At 40.9% G+C, this 25,455-nt stretch overlaps 2 protein-coding genes across 3 annotated transcripts in view; one reads left to right on the plus strand and one right to left on the minus strand.

Annotated features, from left to right (window-relative positions):
• creb5b (cAMP responsive element binding protein 5b) overlaps positions 1 to 20,995 on the plus strand; it is a 37,176-nt gene extending 16,181 nt beyond the window's left edge. For both annotated transcript variants that reach the window (XM_049731280.1, XM_049731279.2), the window contains exons 6-11: positions 4,474 to 4,600; positions 5,797 to 5,907; positions 15,664 to 16,026; positions 17,330 to 17,557; positions 17,901 to 18,009; positions 18,782 to 20,995. In XM_049731280.1, coding sequence (XP_049587237.1) covers positions 4,474 to 4,600; positions 5,797 to 5,907; positions 15,664 to 16,026; positions 17,330 to 17,557; positions 17,901 to 18,009; positions 18,782 to 18,936 — 1,093 coding nt within the window. In that variant the 3' untranslated portion in view covers positions 18,937 to 20,995. The remainder of the gene's footprint in view (positions 1 to 4,473; positions 4,601 to 5,796; positions 5,908 to 15,663; positions 16,027 to 17,329; positions 17,558 to 17,900; positions 18,010 to 18,781) is intronic.
• A 1,156-nt stretch (positions 20,996 to 22,151) lies between these two features.
• cpvl (carboxypeptidase vitellogenic like) lies at positions 22,152 to 25,226 on the minus strand. Its single transcript, XM_049731285.1, has 13 exons — positions 25,070 to 25,226; positions 24,765 to 24,946; positions 24,578 to 24,699; positions 24,304 to 24,424; positions 24,186 to 24,244; positions 24,038 to 24,117; positions 23,898 to 23,964; positions 23,715 to 23,837; positions 23,517 to 23,648; positions 23,326 to 23,424; positions 23,038 to 23,211; positions 22,782 to 22,964; positions 22,152 to 22,721 (listed from the first exon to the last, which is right to left on the minus strand). Exons 1-13 carry the CDS (start codon positions 25,072 to 25,074, stop codon positions 22,623 to 22,625), a joined length of 1,446 nt encoding a protein of 481 aa, XP_049587242.1. The 5' UTR covers positions 25,075 to 25,226; the 3' UTR covers positions 22,152 to 22,622.
• Between the last annotated feature and the right edge of the window lie 229 nt (positions 25,227 to 25,455).

The following is a 25,455-nucleotide window of genomic DNA, read 5'->3' on the forward strand; positions in this document are numbered from 1 at the left end:
AGTGGGAGAGATATGAACTTCAAGAGGTTTGGTTATCGTGTTTTGGTTTGATAACAGGATGTTTTTGGCAGAAAGGAAAGTAGTGATACTAAGTGCTCAGTAAATAGCATTCTACCGTAATATAGCAGGTGAAAATTAAAAATAAGAGCCTCTTAACTGGAGCGTGTAAGAGGGAGCATAAAAAAACAAGTTTGACCTTGGTGCATTTTAGAATTCATGTTGAGATTTTTTAATTAGTTTGTAAAGATATCAACGGTGTCGCCGGGCCATTTTTTAAACTCATTTTAAAATCCGTTTTTTATTTTTTGTCTTTCAACGCTGACAATTCTGTTGACCAATCAGCAGACAGCATCATATCTAGCTCCGCCCACCCAAACCTCCTTCGATATAATTTTACACCCTTTGCAATGGAAGTTCAAACAAATATATCATTCGGGACCAAACCCGATTGAACTGAACCGCTTGGGGAAATAATTGTCACCAGCTTCATTCTCACTGAGACGCTGCAAAATGAAGAACAGATTCTTCTAATATTTATCAGGCTTTGTCTTTTCACACAGAACCCAGCAAAGCTGAATCGTGACATAACCGGCAGCTATCGAGTTGACGAATTGCATCCAAAAAATAAATATATCTGTAATTCTCGCCAATATGTTTATTTCTTTTAGTGGTAAGTGGAATTTATAGACAAGCTTTTATCATATTTCATTTCAGATGAGAGACAAATCCTTGGTGTCCTCATGGTGCCACATCACATCTAGTAAAATGATTGAGCAACAAGCGGCTAATTCATCCCAGACTATCACTCACTTTGTCTTTGCCGTGAAATACGTACACCCCCACCAATCCCAGATCCGTCCCATCTTTTCTTGCGGCGTCGCGCCATCGTAGCATCCATCCCTCCACTAGCTAGCTAATAAAAGTCAGCCTGTGTCTTAACCCATTAGCGCTGATTTATTTGATCAGATTGGTTTTATTTCCTCAGCCCGAACCCCATGGCACTCTCCTCCCACCAGTGATTAAAGGCAGTAAATCAGGGGCAGGTCCTGTGTAGTGTTTACTCGGAGAGCCAGGCAGCTGCAAGCTGTTTGAGGCCCTTGTTTCTCCCTCTGTTTACTTCGGTTCCCATGGCAACTGCACCACCGTCTCCCGAACGTCTGGAACTTGGCCCTGGGATGTTTTGGTTACGTTCGAAAGTTTTTAGCCGATGTGTCTACCCGGAGCTCGGTGACTTCACCCCGGCGCGAGAGCATCCACGCTGGGCTGGATGTCAGCAGAGGGGGGGGTGAGGAGGGAGGAACCAAATCTCGGGGTAGGCAGGCACAGGGTGGGGGGAGGGCGAAAAGCCAAAAGCATTACATCATAGCTGGAGTGTACTCAGAGAGGGAAGGATATGAGTCAGTGGACCTGCGCCTCGCTCTGTCTTTCTCTCTCTCTCCTTTTTGGAGTGCATCCAAAACCCTTGTGTTGAAGTCTCCACTACTTGGAGTCGGGGATTGTGCATTCTATAAAGACCAGTGTCCGCTAACTAATCTAGAAGATCTTCATCTGAGGTGGACCGCAAGCAACCAGTTCCTCTCGAGCTGTAAATATGGATCGTCTATATTTATAAAGACGATTGGATTACGATTGGAAGAAAATGGTGGGAGGAGGCTTTGTGGTTCTGCGGAGGAAAAAAGACATTGTGTGAGAGCCCAGCACTCAGTAATGTGAGAGTGCAGGGTCAGGACTGTGGAGTGTCTACCTGCTCTCCCAAGGGGCCCACAGCCCAGGCTATTATCAATCCTCTCAGAGGAGCCACAGCCTGTCATTATTCACTCACCTACACACACAAACACACTTGCGCAGTCACTACCAGCGTTGCTGTCGGAATAGGAACCACGTTTAAACCAAAACTGAATAAATGTGTAAAATGCTCTTAAAAATAATCGCCAAAATACTACGTTATCGCAGAAGAGTGACATTTTCGTGGCTGGCAACGTCGAATATATTGGAACTCAAAAGTCTACACACCCCTGCTCAAATGTCAGGGGGTGGTTATGATGCAATCATTTCTGCTTTTTAATAATTTAAGTTAGACTTTACAGTTTTGGTTGCAAAACGTGAACGTAGATTAAATTAACCGTCTCAATTGAGTCTATTTTATTTCATTTGAGTTTAAATAGCAATAAATTAAACAACTATCAGTCCCCTAGAGACATTTAATGAAAAATACCCACTGTCATGCATTTTATTATGGAATCAGCAAATCTTCCATCAAGTGGTTCAAAACGCTCCTGCTCGCCTCCTAACTGGTTCTCGTAAAATGTAGCACATAAATCCATAACAGCTCTCTTTGGGAAAAAAAAAAAAAAAAAACGTTAGGCAAGCCACCCATCTTTGAAACACGTTTTTAGTCTTTGGCTTTTGAGCATGACGCTTTGTGCGTTTTACTCGTTTTATGTTATTAATTTATAGTTGCTTTTAATTTATTGCTCAATGTAAAGCACTTTGTGGTTGTTTTGAAGTGCTTTATAAATTCAGTTGAGTTGAGAGCTCTAGTGCGGCTTTACATTATTTCCGTTACGTATCGGAATTGAAATGACTTCAGATGTGAGTCATCAAAAACAAAAAAATATCCTTTCACATAAATAAACATTGTCCATTTCCCTTTAACACATTTGAGATGTTTTTTTTTTAATACAGGACAAAAATGGTTCTAAAGGAAAACAGTTAAAAACACAAAAATCACAAACTCAAAAGTTTATTTCTGCCTCGGCTCTTGGGAAACTCTGCTCCAGCAACATAGCTCATTGTATTTTCATGACTTCTTCCCCCATGTGGAAATGTTTGGATACGCAGCGGCTGCTCAGGTGTCATACGTGCTGTTAAATGAGTGTGATTGTGATAAATTGTTATGTTAGCCCAAAATGACACACAGTCGGGGATGGTAATAGTGCCGTGTGTACGGAGCAATCCAAAATGTCTGCAGGCTAAATGCACATATTTAGCTTTGGAAAAATACAGGTATTTATTCAGGTGTGGGGCCATTTGCTCTACTCCCCCTCCCCCATGTGTGACCATCACTCTTGCACACGACCTTGCCAATATAATAATCTGGACTATGATCAATTGATTAACCTGCCGAACACGGTTAACCTAAATACTGCTTGTTTGCACTTATTCCTAAATGCTTGTGGATATTGAGTTGAGCTTGATGATGCACGAGTGTTATAATTCACACTGAGAGTTATTGATTGCTTAAATACAGATTATATTAAAAAATATCTTGTGAAATTATTATTAAAATTTAAATTATTATTATTAAATTATATTAAATGATATATTAAATTATTATGAATAATTATTATAAATTATTTTTCTGAATTATCTTTTTTTTTAAATTATCTTGTGAAATTATTAGTAATAATTTAAATTATTATTATTTTTAAATTATATTAAATATATACAACTATATATTAAATTATTATGAATAATTATCGTGAATGATCTTTTTTACCCTTCCCTACGCTATTCAAAATCTCAGCAAGAATGTTCCCACAAACCTTCTTCCCGTTTATGAATGGAAATAATCCACTATGATAAACGCTTTGACTTTATCATCTGTCATCGAACAACAAGTATGGTATGTTTTAAGCACACTCGTAATCCATCCCCTGATACCTCAACGTTTGCGGCCTGACTTTTCTATCGCATTTTAAAACACTGGGGAGAAGTTTGCTTTGAAAATGATTCATCTAAGGGTAATTACTCATCGAAGGAAGTATGATAGTCTGTGGGTTATAACCACACTTTTTAAAGGCTTTATGCAGAAGCGTTCCATAATAATGTGACAAATGTTTTGGATAATTCCTTTGCTCTCGGTTATAAATAATTTCTTCTGGGTTTGGAATTGCGTGTCTTGAAGTGTGCTTGGCTTTAAGTTATGAAAAAGCCATTTGTGCATTCTGCATCAACCTCGGGAATGTGGCAATCAATAGCTCTTTGGCAGCCTCACTTTGGAGCATGCAGTAGTTAAAAAGGTCACAAAGATATCTGATTAAAATGATGACCACACATCTTATGCATTTAATCTTAAACTGTTTTTTTGAAACTACACGGTTGTTGTTTTCGTCACAATATATTTTAACTATTTTTTTCCCATTAATGTGTTGCTGTCCTGTGTAACCTTCATGCCCAAATACTCTCAGCACTTACCAAAAAAAATAAAAAAAATAAATACATGGCCAGCCCTGCTGCAACTCGCTGTGTGGAAAATGAAACAGATTGCCATGAAATCATAAAAACGTGGTTAGCGGTTTAGGGCATATTGTTTTCATAACATTTATGAACAAAAAAACTCTTTCAAGCAAGTTTCCTCAATCCAGTTCTTATTCGATTTTCACCTTGAAACTTTAAATGTTTGATTTATTGATCTGATTTGTCGTTTCCCCCCTCCCCCTGACAATTCCAATTTGTTGTGTTCCCTCTCAGGCCTGTCCCCGGCTCTCTATCCTCGCTGTTGCACCTACGAAACAGACAGCGACAGCCTCTGCCAGCCTCCATGGCTGGCACGCTGCCAGACCCCACCATGCCTGGCTCCTCGGCCGTGTTGATGCCCGTGAGTACACAATGGAGCACACTCACACTGTTTCCCTCACATATGCTACATTTACACACTGTACTGTGCAGAATCATTGCTTTGTATTCGCTCTGTCGCCATTAAATTGACTAAGCCAAGGTTATCGAGATAGTCAATCTACGAATTGGGGTTATTGATTGAAATAATGCCAAAATTATTTTGTTGCCACTTCCTGTAGTGTCCCAATACTTTTGTCCCAAATCCACATAGATTTGATTGAAATGATGCCAAAAGAAGAATTACATTATTTTCTTTGGTTGCCACTTCCTGTAGTGTCCCAATACTTTTGTCCCATGTCCACATTGTAACAGATTTTTTTTTTAAAATGATACCAAAAGAAGAGTTACATTATTTTTCTTTTGTTGCCACTTCCTGTATGGCCAAGTGGCCCAATACTTTTGTCCATGTCCACATTATAACATAGATTTTATTGAAATAATAAATAAATAAATAAATAAATAAAAATATATAGTAAAGCCAAAAGAAGAGTTACGTTATTTTCTTTAGTTGCCACTTCCTGTATGGCCAAGCGTCCCGATACTTTTGTCCACATTGTAACACAAGACAGCTCGTGTTTATATTAAATCTCCCAATGTTTATTAAATTAAAAGTTAAACCATTTTCGGGGGGGGGTAGAAGATTGGCGGTTCAGGAAAAGGCTTCAGGTTAGGGTTATATTTTTACACAAAACACACTTAGTGCAATTAAGGCTGTGTCAGGTTCACCATTGGGGGGGGGGGGGGCTGGGTCCTGTATGGGGAGGGGCACCTCACCACTAACACCCCCCTCCACCCAGTTAGCAGCTGTGAAGTTGCAGGAGCTCGCACATTTCTGCATGCATGCACTCGCACAAAGGCGCCTTCTTTGCTCGTACGCTCGTCGCTCAGCTGATTTCACTGACAGGTGCCGCTTACCACAATTCCCATGCAATCTCCACCCCGACAGACCCTCGCAACTATCAGTACGCACACCCTTGTTTTACCTTCTTCCTGTGTTAAGTCTCACCATTGCAGCTTCCTGTTTTTGGGTCAGCCGCTGTTATCATCACAAAGTTGTGCAGAAGGGGCCGACTGTCATGTGAAATCACCCTCTGGTTGTCTCTCATCTCACCCTTCTTTTTTTTTTGGCGCTGCTATTCAGGATTTATTGACTCACTGTTGCCGTTGTGTTGTCAGATGGAGAGACAAATGTCCATGGGGGCCAACATGATGGCTATGCAAGGTCCCGCCCACAGCAGCCCGTGTTCCTCGGCGCACATTCCCTCCATGCACTCAGAGGCCAAACTGGTGAGTACTGTATATATGCGCACATTTATGAGCGCATACGCTTAAAAGCGTGCCAGCTTTTCTTTTCCACTCAGCTCTGCCAAGCACGGCCTGTGTGGATTTCATCATTTCGGTGTGTAATCAAAGCTGCCAGCGTAGCGCAGAGCTCGAGACGGAAAAGAAAGGCTTCTTTATGTAGTTTGTGGCACAGCTGTCCCGTTCGATGTATATCGAAACGTACAGAACTTCTGGAGATCCCTGCAACTTGTTAGCGCTAGTTTCACACAGCCGAGGGAAAAGTCACATGATGTCATACTTCAGAACAGTTAAGAAGTTCAATAGACTGAAATTAATTTGCATATATACCATTTAGAGTCAGAAAAATAACATTGAAATGTGAAAATGTGGAAAAATAGGAACTCATTAGTGATAAATAGCATGTTTTCAAAATGGCCGCCGACTTTTCTGGAGTGGCCGGAGAAAGGAAAAAGAGTAGTGGAGGTCATTGGAAGAGTTATTGCTCTGATAGAGGAGCGCAGGAGCATTCCCAGGGCATTTAATTCTCCCTCTTCCTCCTGCTCTCTCAAGATTGATCGTCTTTGTGGTCTTTTGAATCTCCTCAACGGTTTCTATGGTAACAGCGAGGGTAACACAATATTGCTGTATTAGGCTTATCTCTCCTCTGGCTGTCATCCAGACACATCTTACTGCTTTTTGTACTCCTCCTATCTTTGTAATTGAATTGTAAATGCTCCATTGGGCCTTCCATAAACATATGCAGTCACTAAGTGGCTACAGGCCACCACTTTCGGTTGCCATCCAGACGCGCGAGGCACCAAAAAAAAAAAAAAAAAAACGGATCGCTCCAGATTCTTTTCCCTCGGAACGCAACTGATGGATTTTCCTGATTGCGGGACGGAAGAAACGGGTGCAATTGTGCTATCGAGGGTCGCAATCTTTCGTATGTGTTTCATAAGTAAAGAAGTTAAATTCCATAATATCCGCGCCCGGGCCAGGTCGATAAATACGGCTTCGCTATCGGATAACTGCGGCGTGATCAGGCCCATGTGTCCCCTGCGACGTTTCTCGATCCGGCTCTAATCGCATTACCCCGACCGTGTTGACGTTCCGCCAATGGGAAATCTCCACACTGTAACCCCACACCCATGAGGTGCACTCTCTCCCACCAAAGTTTACGCTATTAAAGCGAGGAACTGGGATCGAGTGGGACTTTGATAGACATACGGGAAATAGATAGACGGCCAGTTGAAAAAGTGACAGACATTGATATTCCGAGACAGGGAAATTGCTATAATTCCCCACTTGAAAGGACTTGTTTGATATTCTGGAGGCCCCTGGTGGAGATTTAGAAAAAAAAAAAAACTGCTCCAGAGCTTGGGGGGCTAATGACGGCTAATTGATTTTGTGGTGAGCCAGAGCAGCAGGGAGGCCTGTCTCTGGTGTAAATAGTTAATGAGCCAAAAGATTGCTGTGGCCCCCTTGGGGACTCGTATCACGCTCTATGTTTGTGCTCAGTGGCGGCCATTTTTGTTTGGACCCTAGATTTGTTTTATTAGTTTCGCTACAAGTGATTTTTGCGCCGGGTGCTGGACACGCCGGGTGTGGTTGTGTTCTGTTCTGTTGTGGCCTAGGGAACAGAACGCTGCGTGTTGTGGGCTGGAGGTTGTGGGATAGTTGACCCTCGTAGTGTGAAGGAAATAGGGATGAGGCCAAGTTCCACAGCGTGCCGGCCAATGGATTACATCAGCGTACAGAGCCCGTTCTCCACAGGGCCTCGTGAGCGCTCACTCACACATGCACACGAGAGCTCAGCCAAGTCTGTTTCATCATCTCCGCACAATAACAAACACAGGCAGGTAAAAGATGGACTTTTTCCTGCTTCGTTTCTCTTATCGGGCTTGTCCTGAACAAAATGAATAGCGGCTCATGTTAGCGCGTTCATATTGTTTTTTTCGTGTGTGTGTGTTCCATTCAAATAAGCTCTGTGATTTTCTCCGTTGCGCTCGCCTGCCAATTTCAAACAGTGTTTTTAATGTTTGAAAAATGTGTTATTTATTAGCTTCCAATTAAATATTGTTTACATTGTTACTAAGGACAATAAACGTGTCACTAAGCATCAAGCTAGGCGGCGAGTTTTTAACGAGGTAAACAATACTATATGTTGCTCCACTGCAGCGCTCTTGGCTGCGGAGCTGGCGCACGACGGATAGATGACATAATTCCTGGCATGTTCTAAATGTGCTCCTTTTTACTCCGCCGAGGCGGAAAAAAAAAAAAAAAAATCTTCGTCTCTTAAAGAGATATTTCATAGCACACACGAGAACCCATAATCAAAAGTTTTCAACCAGACTAAAGCCGCTTTTTTATTTCCTTGACACAGCCCGTAATGTTAAATTCTCAAATTGCCAGGCATAAAGAGTTTTTTTTTACGCTAATAATAAGTGTGAGAACATTTTATAAATATTCTCAGCCAAATACAGTGTTTATGTGTCACATTTCACACACTTGTAATTGTTTTAGGATGAAGTAATTTACTTTGAGTTAAACAATTATAGTGCATAACATTTGTTAGCCCCGCTGTGGAACACCTCAGGCTAAGCTAACACAAGTGGAACTCCAGGTTTTGTAAGCAACATCTGTATGAATGGCAACATTGTCGGAGCGTGATGTCATCGGAGCGGGACGGTGAACTATGAGCGCAGCTGAATCCGCCGCCAGTGAACGTGTACTGTATATATTTGTGTCAGTGTGTGTGTACCACGTGCACAAAAAAATGACTCACTCTCATTCCACTGGCAGTCATTGTCCCTGGAAGTCCAAAAACATTTGTGGACTAACCGGACTACAACAAACTATTTGCATGTAATCACTGATGTGGAGTTTTGCGTGGTTAACCAACATTGACAGAGGACACACATATAGTTACAAATGATGGATATAACACAATTGTTTCTTTCACTATTGAGGTGAGGGAGCTGTGAGTTTATCAGTGTTGGACTCAGACCAGGGAAATGGAGCAGGGGGGGTTCTCACACTGCTGCCACTGTGTTTTTTTTTTTTTTTTTCTGACCGAGAGACATACTGTCTCTTGGTGTGTTGTTTTTATGATGGCGGGCCACTCGTTGAATGGAGCTCGGTGACAATGTGCACAATCGCAGCTGAAAACGCTGAAGTCATTCACAATCTGATCCAAGATTTTGAAACTTTTTCTCCGAAGCTAAGAATGGAAATGTTTTTTTATTTTGCAGCAGTTGCGTTTTAATTTAAAACATGACTGGCTAAGTTTTAATATTTTACTTGAGGCCACCAAGTAAATTTTGATTGATTAATAAAAGAAAAAAAGTTTTTTTTCTGGAGAACAATAAAAAAAAGACAAAATTATTGAACAAGAATTGCCTCAATTCAAGCAATTTAGGTGAGGGTGTTCAACCAATGGCCCGGGGGCCATTTGCGGCCCATCGTCCACTTTTTGCGGCCCGCTAAAAAAAAAAATTTGCAAAACAACCCAATATATTGCTTCTGGATTGTGATTTAATCGATAATATATCCTGATATTTAAAGATTTGTGTTGATGTGTGGATTGTTGCATCTGTCCATCTTTGGATGACGCCATGTTGTTTTTGCTGTGCTAATGCAAAGGCCATTTGCTCCCGGGCTTGTGAATAGGATGGGATCCGACTGGGTAAACCAGCTGCCCATGGACTAGTCCACTGTCAATGAACCCAAATACCCAGTGACACACGGCCCCACCCAAAAGCGCCTAGACAGCAAGCGTTGAATGAGTTATTCCCTGAACTACAGAACAAGACCTCACACACTTGAGCGGTGATTGGATTAAGATTGTTGGGTCAGAGATTTCACTCAGATTACGTTCAAGTCAATATTGACGAGTTTGCTCAATATCTGATCTCCTTGGACACCAGGAGATCTCATTTAGTCCCACTTTATTTTTCTTTTCTCCAATTGCTCTCCATGAAATTCAATAAAAGCCTCTCTTTTGTGTTCCTTTCCTTTCAAAGGACAAAGGCTTGCCTCTGTCTCTAACTTACTACGAGGTCCATCTAAATGAAAAGCAATCCGATGATCCATGAAGACATTCTGTATGTCAGTGTGTATTATTATTATAAACATAGGAAACTACAGTTTGCTCTTTTGTCAGCTCGATTTATTATTAGGCCGGCCTTCGGTTGTAGCGGTGAGCGTAAAATGCTTGTCGAGAGCTCTGCTTTACATGAGCGGGAACAGACTCTAGTCAAAACCTCATCCATTAAGTCGACAGGGTGGAGAAGCAGCTAAGCGTATGAGCGCATGCTTTGGATCACGCTCCTCGGTGGGTGGGTGCGCGTCTGGCCGTCCCCCCCGGTAGAACAGTTTGTGTCCATGCCCCAGCCAGAGGTGAGCTCCGTCCAGCCCAGCTCTTATACACTTGGCCCGAGACCTGAGAGAGGGGGCGACATTACAGCCGAGCTCTCCCATCAGACTGTCTGCCTCGTTGTTCCCTGAGGAAATCAGTTTAACAGTCCCCAGCTCTTGGCAAGCACAGGGAGAAAAGGGGGGGGAGGAAAAGAAGGGTGTACGAGAGAGGAGGGTTACTGCCTCTCTGGGCGAGAGGGAAATCTAATAAAAGTCAACTAATGGGGGGTGTGGAGTTTAAGGGGACGCAGAGTGGGTTCTGCAGGCAGGCACGTACTGGCTAGTGAGCGGAATTAGATCCTCTTAGCGCTTGGCAAAAGTACACAGACAAACCCCTCGGCTTTAAAAGCGCAGATGGGTTGAGAATTCGGGGACCAAATCCCACACACAATATTTTCAAAAAGATGGGGAGTGATGCAACAAATGATTCTCTTAACAATGAAAACTAGCAAAATAACCAACACAGAAAACTTTTTAAATAATATAACATAATATATAAAAAAGTAAATATAATAGTAAAATATATATATATATATATAAAATATAAAAAATTAATTAAATTAAACAATACATAAAAGATACATTAAATAAAAAAACTAGATACTGATACTGTGAAATGATACTCTTAATAATGAAAACTAGCAAAATAACCAACACAAAAAACTTTTTAAATAATATGATATAACATAATATATAAAAAAGTAAATATAATAGTAAAAAGTAATATAAAATGTAATATATATATATATAAAAAATATAAAAAATTAATTAAATTAAACAATACATAAAAGATACATTAAATAAAAAAACTAGAATAAAAAGTAATATAAAAAGTGAAAAAAGTAAATGAAAAAAGTAAAAAATAATATTAAAAAAAAGGCCCTTTTCATGTGCTAACAAAAATAACATACAAAAAGAAATAATAAACAAAACTTCTTTGGATGCTCATTTTACTAAAATCACCGATTCACTGACATGATGTAGTTTCAAATTAGAAACTCATTTGCCACTTTTGTGACATTTTACTCTGAAGTTGTGTTTTGCAGTGATGTTGATGCCTTGCTATCTTTTAGCGATGTTGTGCGGTGCCACAGGGCCCACCGGTAGCCAAATAATACCCAATTCCACCATTGACGGGAATAAAAGTCCTCACCTTGACCTCACCAGGCTTGATTTAGCCCTCCCGGCATGATCTCTTCCCTCAGTACCTGCTCTGCACTTCCTCCATCACGGGTTAATAGATATGAAGTCATTTGTCGAGTGGTAGCCCGGGTGTGTTCTTGGAAGGTGCCCTGAGCACTCACAGGACATCAGTCAAAGCAACCCTGTGTCAAAGAGGAAGTGGCCATTAATAAATATCATTAATGGCCCATCCCCTGGTCGCCCTGAAAACACATAAAAGAGAAAGGTCTAAAAAGAGAAAGTGGAGAGATCAAGGGGCAAAGGTCTGAGAGTAGACACTAGACATACCCCCCGGACAAAAAAAAAAAATGGCTGACGATTCACATGGAGTATTTCATCGACAATGAAACGGAGTTTTTAAAAGCGTCCCTGGCTCTTTTTAAAGATGGAGTGAAAGTTTTTGTCATTGTCCAAAAATTGACTTTTTAAATAAGCAATAATAAAGCCACTGGTGGAGCTACAGGGGGGTCGGTGGGGGCACTGCCCACCCCCCCTGAAATATGCTCGGACCCGCTCCCCATGTGCCAGGGCAGATAATTGACTTTTTAGTATTTTCCACATTTCCGTAATGAATTTTTAAAGGGTTTTTGGGGTTTGTAAAAAAAAAAAAAAAAAAAAAGTGAGTTTCTATTAGAACAAAGCAACCTTTTAGAAAACTGATTTGACCTCATTAAAGTCATTCCAGTGCATCGACTTAGTACGCTTCCGTTTCACTTTTGTTCGTTCACTTTTTCGATAAGCACTCCGGTTCAACCTGATACGGAGGAATGCACGAATTGTTTCCTGCTATTGTAACCTTCATTTTCATTTTGAAATACAATGATGCTTTGAGATAAGGCTGCAATCATCTTTTCTTTGTGAAATAAATGGAAATTCCAATAATCCATTCCAGCCATCCCCACCTCAAAAAAGCAAAAATATATATTTTTTAAGTAATAGATAATATACATAAAATTTCACTTTGTATAAATATACAGCAATGTCATTAAATGGATTTTAATACATTTTATTTACTGCATTATTGGCCAACATTTATTGAAAATTATTTCATGAACACCGTCTTAAATATAGTTTTTTAGTCCAGTTCTACAGAACCCTAGAGGCTAACACCTGTGCTTATTTAATGACTGTTTTCTATAGCTACCCTGTAGAAATGGACAGTATTGTATGTGTTATTAAAGTAAAATGCATGTGGCGGCTCAGTTGGGGCACTTAGTAGAGTCTGGCAAAACGCAACCATGTGTTAGTAGGCATCTCGGAAGCTGATGATGGTGTTTTAGATTGCTTATCATCACTTTACTTGTGTCCTATAGTTTGCTCGCTGTGGTTGTGGATGGAAATTTTCAAGTAGGTCTATGTTTGTTTCCACTTTTGGCTGAGTTTTAGCAGGCCGCCTGATATTTGTCACCAGTAGTAAAAAATTTGCTAAAAAAATTGGCAGATTTTTCTCTTTTGTAAAGTTAAAAAAAAAAAATAATAATAATAATAATAATAATATATAAAATAATATAATAAAAAATAATAAATAATAAAGTGAAAGTGTAAAATTAAAAAATAATAATATCAGGAAAATGTACTGTAAAGTGGTCAAATAAATATTTTCTGTGTTTGGTCATGTGACATTTGCTTAGCTGTGATTGGTTGTTACCTGAGCCCCAACAAATGTGGTCATTTTCTGTCGATTGACAAAATGAGGATATCAAATTATTATCAAATTAATTATAAATATTAACTTTTTATTAAAAATGGCCAAATAAGTGCACTATCCCTTTAAAAAATTTTTTTTTTTTAAATTGTCTGCTTGCAAACTCATCTACAAAACTACCAGCTGGACTTCAATCAAAGACACCGATAAAAGTGCTCCCACTGTTTTTGGTTTGATGCCGTATGTGTTAGAAGGAGACATCTAATCTCCCCTCCACCTTCTCATACCGGCTACATCCTGCTATCATGCTGTCCCATTGGCCTGATAGCCATTTTGTGTGTTATTTCTAGTGATAACCCAACGTGACTCGGAGACTTGCACTTGTGTCTGATTGGTTTCCTCTTACACAAGAGGGGCGGGACTCACCTCCCTGGCGCTGAGTGACAAGTTGAAGGTTGAAGGGAATGTGTTTTGTGACGACTGTCATCCTCAGAATTCATCCCGTGATAGGCGAAACATGTCCCCGTCGACACCGCTGAACGTGATGGATGTCCGTAAGCTTGATATGATCCATTTTCTGTTTTAGTTGCATGATCAATCTTTGTAGTTGTGTCTTCTTAGAATGTATTTTTTAAAAAAAGTTCAGTGAATTTTTAAGTTGGCTAATTCAGCGAAATATTTTAAGTTTAGATAATGTGAAAATTGGCTTTCCTGTATTTTCCTGCAAGGAATAATTTATAGATTTAATTGTATTGTAAAACTAAGTTTATTTTTTTTAACAGCTGCAGGCCTAAGGTTGCATGCTGAGTGTTAGCATGGCCTTTATGCTATTTGAACCTCAATGGTCTCAACCGAGAGTTGATCTACTGAGGTGAACGAGCTACCAGGAGCTGAATTTTTAAATAGATGCGATCGGAATCGTGAAAAAAAATCAAATAAAAACCACGAGGTCTTTGCCACTATGTCAGGCATCTCTCGTATGACAAACTGAAAGTATACTCAGCCAAAACAGGCTTGACAAGGTCATCATTTCACAATCCTGCTTTCTCTCAAATAGATACTACCATGCATAATTTGGGGATTCTGAGAATAGTTTTAAATCAAGGTCAGAAAAGAATGTAGTAGTGGCCTTTTTTTTTTTCGTCTGGTAAAAAGCTTTTCAGCTCATGGATGGTGTGAGAGAGGAGAGGGCGAGCTGATGGTCTAAGAATTGTGATCCAGACCAGCTGGATGACGTTCCCTGTGGGAATCATGAATGTAGAGGTTGTTAAAAGATATGGAGCCCTGGACGCTCCATGGACTTACTGACAGCAGCTGGGAGGAAGGGGGAAGGGAGTTCACAAATGAAAAGTGCACCATTCATGGTAGCCGTCTCACATCCAAGTCTTTCATTATTTAAAAAAAAAAAAATCAAACAGAATCAAAATGCATTTATGCATCACGTTAGACTAAACAGCTCGGACCCGTGAACATCAGGCAGACATTTTGTCTGAAACATTTGAACCCTTGTGGCACACTGGCCGCTTAGGAATTATCTGGTCTTCATGCCGTGCCTGGAAAAACAGTCTCTTGAGGAAAACGGGTAAACACAAACAACTTAAGAGCACCTCAAATTTGTAGCGAGAAGAACCGCCACGTCTGTCAGGGCTAAGTAGACCACACGCTTAAGGCAACAAACCTCCTGCTGGGTCAACAGTGTGAGACTTGCACCTTGCCAGAGAGCTCATCTCATAAACGCACACACACACACACACACACACACACAGAGGGAGGTTATTAGGAATATGAAGAGGCAAGATGTGGAATGGGCAATCGGGGAATGTAAAGAGGGGGAATGACAGGACTGAAGGGGAGACAGAGGACAGACTAAGTGCTTTGATTTGTTCCCTAGACATATAGATTTATGGAGCTATTCATCATCTTATCTAGCCGGTGCATGTAGCTATCATAGTTAGTAATCACTATGATAAAACATATCAGTTTCTATAAGCTTTTAATGATTTACTTTTGGAAAATGTTCGGAAGATTAAATCTACTAAACGATTGGGGAGGATTATCAATCAATTATTTGGATGTCTATTTATTTTTTTAATATTATCAAATGAAATTGAGGTTAAAAAAATAGTAAAGTGTGATAGTTTATGTTGAGAAATATCAAGTAAGCATGTTCCGCTTGTATAACTTGACTAGCCTGTCTGCTAATTCTATTTACCTTCCAAAAGTAAGCACGGGCGCGCGGTACTTAGCATTAGGCAAACACAGACAATTGCCTGGGGCAACCTGATTTCCACTAAGCCCTAAACCGCACATTAAAAAAAACAGATTAAGAAAATTGTCTTTAATTTAGAAAGCAGCAAAAACACTTAATTACTATTGTGCAAAAAGTGACTCAACAGTGCCCCTTTTGGTTTTAGTCAAGTACTGCATTTTGATTGATTTATTCAGAATCAATTTTGTAAAGATAATTTATGGACTAATTTTTGATCGAACGCTTTGTGTTCCTTCTTTGCCCTCAGAGGCTGAAAGCTGCACTTTCACACCATCCCGGCGCCATCGCCAACGGAAACATGAACTCCATGGGTCACATGATGGAGATGATGTCGTCGCGGCAGGAGCAAGGCAACCACCATCACATGCACTCGCACTCTCACTCGCACCCTCACCAGCACCTCCAAGCACCTCCCCACGCGTACCAGCAGCACCACAGCCATCACCACCACAGCCAGGGTCACAACCAGGGCCACGGTCAGGGCCACGGTCAGGGTGGCCACCATCACCCGCAGGGGCACAACCCCCATCACAACTCCCACAATGCCCACCTTCATCCCGGGCACCCGCACCAAACTTCGCCACATCCTCAGATGCACTCCGCTTCACAGGTAAGACATTCTCAATCTTGGCAGCCACTTTCCAATGCACACTGCCACCTACTGCACTGGAGTAGTATCAACCACTTATAGTTCTACGTTTTTTTTTTCCCTGTCGATTTTGTAATTTGAGTTTATTTTAATTAGTGTTTACAGCTGTTTTTTTTTTTTAGCCCTGAAGGCAAATTATTTTTTCACCCTCCTGTTTAATTTTAATTGCATCGTACAATTGTTACCGCCTTAGTGTCATACAGCTTGTTCCTTTTAGTACACCTCAAGAGGTCAGGAAATGAATTTAAATGATTGTAAATTTGTTTTGTGGAAATGTTGCTCCACCTTCGTTTACACAAATGCAAAGAGGGAATCAAACTCTGAGGTGTCAAACTCAATGCCCGGGAGCCACATCCGGCCTGCCACATAATTTTATGTGGCCCGCAAAAGCAAAATAATGTGTCAATTAAATGTTTCTTGCTAAAATACCAAAAATCTAAATTGTCTTTCCTTTTAATAACAGTGAGATATTGCAAAAAATATATATATAAAAAAATAATAATTAAAAAAAAAAATTTTTTTTAAAAAAAATATATATAATCCCAATTTCAAAATAAATGTGGTGAATAGTTTAAATGAGTTTGAGACCCTTGGCTAACACCTTCCTGCAAGTACATTAGCTTGTAGTATGCAAGTGCGGCTCACAACATTTATAATAATTTGATTCCAGTCACTTTGTCCTTGCATTGTCTGATGCCCTTTTGCCATGATGGACCATTCCTGCATCAAATGATCCGAGTCTGTACTTTCCAAATGCGCCATTAATGCATTAAAAGAACACTTTTGATGTACGCTCGGCATGCATTAAAGCGATTTGTGTTTTTCCGTGCTTCTCATAAAAATGCTAATGGTCCAAACTGCAAACGGTTGACCTTGCCAAGTTTATGTCAAGATCCGTCCGTCCACCAACACTTGTGTCTGCCGGCGTTAGTCTGAGTAGAAGTGGGTGGTGGAAAAGTGCCTGACACCTCTTTAACTAGCAGTTCGAAGAATTAGCCCAGTCACTCACTTGTTGAAGCAGATGTTGTTTTGTGGCCACTTGGCACACTTGAAATAGCTTTGGGGGTAATGTATGGACGCTTGTTTGTGTTTTTGGAGAGCAGCAGGGTGGCTGGGGCAGTCAGGTGTCTGGATGTTTTCCAGCTGTGTCACAAAGATTGCGTCTGTGGTTGCAAGTTGGCAGACGTAAACTGTCTCATTAGAGAGCTGGGTTATGATTAACCCTCTCCCCCCCTCCCCTACCTGCCCCTTTTCCATGTTTCAGATGTCTCCCGCTACCCAACATATGCAGCCAACGCAGACGCTTCATTCCCCGCCCCCCAGCGGCGGCCGGCGCAGGCGCGTAGTGGACGAAGATCCGGATGAACGTCGGCGGAAGTTTCTGGAACGAAATCGAGCGGCGGCGACACGATGTAGACAAAAGAGGAAAGTGTGGGTCATGTCGTTAGAGAAGAAAGCCGAAGAACTCACGCAGACCAACATGCAGCTTCAGGTAGAAAAAAATCAACCAATAGAAAAATGGATTACCGTATTTTCCGCACTATAAGGCGCACTGGATTATAAGGCCCACCTTCAATGAATGGCCCATTTTAAAATTTTGTCCATATCTAAGATATATACATTTGGCCCGAGGGCCGGACTTTGGACACGGCTGCTCAATATTGGTCCATATATAAGGTGCACCTGATTATAAGGCGCACTGTCGGCTTTTGAGAAAATTGGAGGTTTTTAGGTGCGCCTTATAGTGCGGAAAATACGGTATCTAAATATTACAAACCTTGCACAGTCTTTCAATTGACTTTTTTCATGATTCATTTTATTATTTTTAATTATAGAATGAAGTGACCATGCTAAAGAACGAGGTGACCCAGCTCAAGCAGCTCCTCCTCACACACAAGGACTGTCCCATCACCACTATGCAAAAAGAGTCCCAAGGTTACCTCAGTGAGTCACCCAAACACACACGCACACACAAACTCACACCAAACACATACTTTAGTCCTTCAGTGTTCATAGCGCTGCCATGGAGAGATTTCATTTTGTCAACAACAAATGAAGAAATGCCATTTTTGACAACTACGTGATGAGCTCCATTTTGTTTCCCAGCGTGACGTCAGAGCCCCTCCCCTTTGATAGGGATACGAGACATAATTAGGATAGCGAAGCCTCCCTTGTGTGCTTCCCAGCGAGAAAAGTCAGGCTCATATCCGTCCTGGCTGAATGTTTCTTTTGTAAAGGAGAGCGCCTCCTCCCAGACTGGGCGAGACGTTCATCAATGAGGCTTAAGTTGTGCACACACGTCCACACGTTTAATGTCAGCTGGCGTGTGTACAAAGCTAAGTGATTCCATTTTGCAGTTTGGTGTTATCTGTTCATTGTGAGACATTTGGAGTGATTTTATCTTGTTTTTAGACTGTGTTCCTTTACTGCTGGTCAATGTCATTAGAATTTTCTGATGTTGTAATGTCTTAAAAAAAATAAAATTAAAAAATTGGTCAATTATTATTAGCCAATTTAGTAATTTTATTTTTGTTTTAAAATTTTAATTTAATTTATTTTAATTTTTTGCACTTACAAAATTGGGGAAAAAAATGTTTTGTTTTGTTTTTTTTATGAGTTTTGCTGATTTTCAAAGAGCTATTAACAGGCGATTAACTTGCTCCGGCTAATTAATCGTCCAGGCCCTAATTAACCATCCCCGGGGATGTGTCCTCAGGTCCAGAAAGCAGTCCGGCCGGAAGTCCATCTCCAGCTTGCACGCAGCAGCAGGTCATTCAGCACAACACCATCACCACCTCCACCACGACTGTAGGGGGCGGCGTTATGCACGGACAAGCCAACAGCCGGACAGACATTAACCCCATCCACTAGGGGAGCAGAAAGACTGTCCAGCCCCGGTGGTCACCCCCACCCCCCCCATACCTCCCTTCAGCCCAACCCACCTCTGCTTTCTGAGGCTCTCCAGCTGCACACATTGCCCCCCCCATCAAGAAAAACCTCAAAAAGCCTCCAAGGCTCTTCTTTTTACAGTAGCCATGCTATGTATTTTTATAAACCCTATAATGTGTACGTTTGATGGTATGTTGCCCTTTTTTTTTTTTTTTAACATTTACTTTAATATGTCAGCAACAATGCTATGGATTTTTTTTTTTTTTCCTTCCGGTACAAAATGGACCAAAGCATTCATGTAGGGAACAAGAGGGAAGAGACTGGAGGCTTTCATCTCTTATTTTATTTTCTATTCATTTTTTTTCGGACAAAAAAAACCTACTAAATTCTCCTAAAAACACATAAAGCATTACGGGCTGTAGCTTCACATCCTTTCCTTCCCCTTATGACTGTTAACCTCATTACTGCCAATCTTAAAGATTCATATGAACTTCATCGTTATTGTCGTAGCATAGCGCTCGTGGGACAAGCGATGTAGATGATGTAAAATGATGAGAGCGGCGAGGCAGCTTTAAAATCACAACAATCTCCTCCAGGACCACCCGAAGCTTTAACTTAAGGTCGGGGAAGCCTTTTCCGATAGAAATGTCCGCCGAGGCCCTTGATAAGTTTATGATACGACGATCAAACAAATGCACTTTTTATTTTTGAATTTTGATAACTCCTCTGGAGGTTTTATTCGTTTTTAGACTTGCATGGAAGGTCGGATCAAATCCGAATAAGGATAGTAAAACGCATGTCCTCGTCAGAGAGCATCTCTGTAATCCATAACTGATTTTTTTCTTTTTTCCTAAAGAGGAGCAATTTACGGCAGTGATTTCCCAATGTGCCTTGGTTATTTTATTTTCTTCTTCACTCATATCTATTTCAGGTTATCGATAGTTTTGCCTCTTATTGGCTTTTGTCTTAGATTTCTTCTTCATTAATCTTTCTCAGGCCTTTTCTTTTTCTCTTTTTAACTCAACGGCGACATACCGAGGAAACGGGAACGTTTCTTCAACTTTGTGACCAGGAATGTCGAGGCGAGCACCCGAAAGCACTGTGTTGTACAGTAAAAGGTGAAGCAGAGCTGTCTATGCACTTTGAGGGTAAGAATAGCCATATTAAACGGGGTCATGCTCACTGACACCCCCCCCCCCCTTTTTGAGAAACGTCTTTGGGTCTCAGTTGAAGAAAATGTACTCGTAAAGCAAAATTCCGCTCGCCTCACGTCTTAACTTTGTGCAGTAGCATTTAAATGCAGGAGGGAAGTTTCTCCTGAGAAAAGGGCTTGATTTCAATTTTGAATTCCCACGTCTTGATGATTACACCAGTGGTTCTCAAACTGGACCGTGGTCCGGGTTACAAGATGTCACTATGGGTGTGGAACCTTTCTAGTTTTAGTCCTCAGGGCAATACTAAAAGAAAATCTTACAAGTTCATTTTGATATATTATCAGCATTTGTTAGTCATTTTTTGGAATACCATGGCAGATTTTAATTTGGACTTGCATGGCGGGTTGTATGAAATGTTCTCACGGGCCATATGTGGCCCACGGGATGTAGGTTGCCCACCCCTGCACTCTGATGAAGTTCAGGAAAAAAAGTGTTGCTTTATATGCAGAAAAAAAAAATATGCGACTGTTTGCGTACAAGAATAATTCTTATGCGTTAATACTTGTATAATTGTAAACTATAAATATTGTACATAAGACTATGAATTTCTATAATCATGTACATGTAATGCAACTACCTTTCTTTTTGAAGGGAATACATGTATGCCACATGTGTGTAAATAATGTTTGCAAACAGCACTTGTTGCCTTTTGTCATACGTCGAGGCTCATTTCAGCGCTTACATAGGTTGTTTATATGTCATAAACTGACCCTTGCTTGCATAACTTTGTACATTTTCTGTCCCCACGTCAGCTTGTTTTGTACAGATGTTCAACATTATCGCTGCAGTTACATTCTGAAAATAAAGCACTTGCTCAGCAACAGGCAGCTAAATGACTCACTTCAAATGATTTCATCACTGGGGAAATGCAAAACAAAATGAGCTCAGTAGATCATAACTGCTTATTCAAAAAAAAAAATACATATATATATATATATATATATATATATGTATTTATTTATTTATTTTTTTTAATGACGATCAATTAGTTCAGGTTTAGACGCTCGTCCCGGTCACGTGACATGTTTCCCCCAGTCGAGTCCGCAAAGCTAGCAAAAATGAGTAAGAATTTATTTTGAAAAATATAAAACATTTGGCGAGTCTCTCTCAATTACTTCCGTCGGCGCATCTGTGTCCCTTGACATAGGTTAATTCGGTCAAGACGCTTGTTCCGGTCATGTGACATGCCACACCTGTCGAGCCCGCGAAGCTAGCAAAAAAATTAGCAAGAAACAGAGACGTTTGGAAAGCTTCTTCGGAAATGGAAAACAACCCAATGAGGAGACGGAAGAAGAAGAAGCAACGACTTTTGAGAAAAGGAAAGATGCATTTAATTTCTGGAATCCTACTTAATGTATGGATTTATCGCCACAAGTGATGCGCCGAGTGGCGACAGACTAGTTAACGAGGCAATGAAGCCTTCTAGACTGCTTCGGCTCATAGCGACCAAGTATTAAAAGACAAACCTTTATAATTTTTTGAAAGAAAAAGACGTGAACAAGAAGGACATTGTCTCCGATTACGCCTAGATTGGACCAGCTCGATTCTGAGAAACAAGCTGAGTGCTCCCACTGATTCAACGTAATGGTGAGTTTTATTTTTATGTTGTTTATATTTGTTTTTATGCCAGTCGTATCATTTTATTCCATCGTATTTATACATTTATTATAAATGTATTATTTATATAAAGGCCGGTCTGCGAAATATTTCTGACACGTAACCGGTCCGTGGCGCAAAAAAGGTTGGGAACCACTGCTTTAAACCACTGATTAAAATTTATTAGTTTAATTTTCATTGTGCACAGGCATAAATTACAAATACCAAAATTAGTATTACTTTCAAGATCATGATTGTCATGATTAGTACTAGAAGCGTAGTGAATCATTTTGTGAACTTGTGATTATTCTTTGCGCACACTGCCCCCTGGTGGGGATTGTTGTTACTATACTTTGTACGTCAATACAATCCTCGGAACAGATGTCATTGTTTGTATGTATTACTTTATTCTATGACACACTTGTTTATTTAAAATAGCCTTTTATTTGAAGGCAAATCAAGTTAAAAACAAATTTTGTTTTGAGAAGGAAATAACATTCAATACTGTTATGGTGCCATATTAAAACCACATTATTAACCCCAAAGGCAGACTAATATGAGTGTTGTACAATTTCATTTTGGATAATCACTATTAGTGAGCAGCAACGATTTAAAAACAAAAATGATCATAGTTAAAAGGCATTTTGACCCCTCTCATTGAAAATAACCCATAAGAGTGCAACGTTTAAAAAAAAAACATCAAGAAAAACTTTGCAGCCATACAGATTAAAAGACATTGTCTTTGACGAGCGATAAGAACATAAAAAAGAATGCCGTGTTCAAATCCAGTAATTACAGCAATAATAAAATGAACCTGATTTGCATACGCTCATCAAAGCGTGTGATTGTGTGAATTCTTCATGCCCAGCCTCGCGTTGATAGAAATCTGTCAATCATGTCAAAAGACCTCGCCGGCTGGTCGTAAGGCAAAATATGTCCGCCGCCTCTGATAATGACCTGCGTGATAAAAAGTCTCTTTAAATTGAGTACTTATCCACTCGCGGGTCATGAACTCACCTGGTTGAACTCCCCCACTTGTCTTACGTAACCGGCCACCTCCGTATCGCCGGGCTGAAGCTTCCAATGAAAGCGCGGCGCCGTCTTATAGTCATCCGCTCCGGTCCAGTTGACGGTGGGCAGGAACCGTTCGGTCAAAGGAGCCGCCACGATCACGTCCAGCTGACCGCTGTAGATCAAAACCTGCGTGCGAAGGAGGACAGATGGTCTCAAAATACACAACTCTTCAAATCATCAGTTTTGTTCGAGTCCTGACTTTGTAGTGGTCCATGAGCACGCCCAGCCAGGGCTTGATGCTCTTCATCACATCCTGCATCAGGTGCTTCTCCACCTGCGAGCCGTCGTGGAATTCAAGTTTGCCAACGTGGATGGCACGCCGCACCTGAGGGAGCGTCACGAAGGTGGAAAAGTACTCCTGGTCTTCGGGTTCCTGACGTAAAACATTCACAAATATGGAAATGCAGTGGACGCTACATTAGGAACACCTGTGTATTTAAAAATCATTAGTAATGTTATTGTTTTGATGACAAATATTTCCGTGTACCTGACATAACATGTAGTTGAAATAGTTGGTGCAGCCTGTTGCGTTCTGGAAGAAGGAAGGGTACGGCGCCAAGTCGCCATTCAGCAAGCTGTCGAAAACCTGACCGGATAAAGAAATAATTTAAAAAATAAACATGGACGCCAAACATAAATCTGAATATCCTTATTTGAGTAGTTCCTTTCACGAGGTACCTTGAAAGCCTCAACCCACTTCTGCTGCTGGATGAGCACCACACCCAAGTCGGTCTGTTTGTTGACGTAGTCTTTCTGAACTTCGTCGATCATGCCCGTCTGGTACAAAAACTCACCGTAGCCACCCAGCATCTGACAGATATGAGAATGTCACATTCCCGTGGAAGACTTGGGACTCTCGCGTCGGCAGCTACGCACCACTTCGGGGTCGCACAGGCCGTCACCGATGGCCATGCCCTTGAAGTTGATTTTGACCTTGGCCGTGGGGTTGTTTTTATGGATGTAATAAGAGATGGCCGGAACGTATTTCCCCGCGTACGACTGCAGAGACGCACAGTTTTATTGTTGTTGGATGAAACTGATTTCAAAAGCCAAACTTACCTCTCCGGTTGCATAGAAGTCATTGGACTGATACTCGGGAAAGAGTTGGAAGAACTGGATCAAAGCACTTGGAAAGCGACAGAATGGGGAAAAAAATAAATCAAAGTGAGCCAATTACAGTCACGGAATAGATGTTGCACCTGTATAGATCTCTGCCAACGTCATCCTGATTCTGTGCATAACCGCGGTCGTCGTCGGTGAAGCTGAAACCTGTCCCGACCTAAAACAAAAAACAAAAGGCAATTTGAAATGTTCCATCGAGTGCAAAGATCTAAATATGCCACCTACTGGATTGTCAACGTATAAAACTGAATATTTCAAGGTCCAGGCGTAGTCCCTCAGGTTCACTGCAATCGCACAAAAGTTATTGAACAGACACTTGCCAAAGTTATATGCTTTTTCTTACCCGTCATGTTTTTGGAAACCACATAAGGTCCATGTTCCACAAAAAGGCCAAACATAGAGGTCCCTCCAGGGCCCCCTTGCAGCCACAGCAGAATCGGGGCCTTTCCATCATGGCTGGATGGCTGGAAGAGTCACCCAAAAAAACTTCAGCGCCATCTTGTGGTTTGTTATTTAGCAGGATTTTTATGGCTCAAGTAAGAAGCCACTGAATTGCTCCATTGTATTATTGTTCACCGAGGCAACAATATAATGAATTAAATGATGCTTGGAGTTACCAAGAGTGCAGGGAAGAACCAGAAGAAGAGGTTACTGTTGTATTTCTTGTTGACAGTCAGGTAGCCGGCATAACTCTTCACGTTTTGGCCAGGCAGCTCCCCAACTGCACTTAATTTCCTGGCTGGAGCAAACAAATAATATATATATCGTATTGTCGATAGACGAAACGATATCGACACAATCTACCTTCGTCAATGGCACCCTTCTCCAGGTAAGGGGTGAGAAAGAGAGGAGCTCCGGGATCCACACCGTTGAGGCTGCTGACATTAAGTGACTTGCGGCAGAAAAAGGACGAGCATCGGCGAGTTTGGACTGGAACGTGAGCGCTCCAGAGTAGGAACAGGACACCCACGGTCTCGATCCAAGCTCTGTCAGTGTTTACAAGTCCGTGCAAATGTTTAAACGACACGCTCAAACGCGTGGTGTTGAAATTAAACGTTTTCAAAATGTCGGTGGAATTAAATGATGTCAAAATGTGGGTTAAAACTCACCTCATGTTTTTTCTTTTCCACAAAACAGTCAATCGCGTAAGAGTGGAGACCGAGTCACATGATCAAATCCTAAAGCAACCTCACGTGATCGTTAAAGAATCACGTGATCGGCAATGTTTCTTTCCCGGAAATGCTTCGTTGCAGGACTTTCATAAGCGCTTGAAAACAAATTTGGGCTTTATCGATGTGGCAAAGGCGAATTTGTTTCTTTGTATCACGGTATCAAGCGTTGCCTTTTTGACTCAAGCAGCCATTTTGTCCCCCTTTAATTTATTTATTTAATGTATTTATTTTTTTAATTGTTTTTTTTTATTTGATTTTTTATTTGGGCAGACATCATCAACATACATTCCTTACCATTTCATTTGATACTATATCATACATGA

The sequence above is a fragment of the Syngnathus scovelli genome, chromosome 9, assembly GCF_024217435.2.
Source record: "Syngnathus scovelli strain Florida chromosome 9, RoL_Ssco_1.2, whole genome shotgun sequence".
NCBI classification, from domain to species: domain Eukaryota; kingdom Metazoa; phylum Chordata; class Actinopteri; order Syngnathiformes; family Syngnathidae; genus Syngnathus; species Syngnathus scovelli.

What these genes read in the sequence shown, in the direction of transcription:
- cpvl (XM_049731285.1), bottom strand. An exon ending in GGTTCTTCCCTGCACTCTTG is followed by an intron (nt 24,425 to 24,577) that starts GTAACTCCAAGC and finishes TGACTCTTCCAG; the next exon opens with CCATCCAGCCATGATGGAAA. An exon ending in GTTGGCAGAGATCTATACAG is followed by an intron (nt 23,965 to 24,037) that starts GTGCAACATCTA and finishes TCGCTTTCCAAG; the next exon opens with TGCTTTGATCCAGTTCTTCC.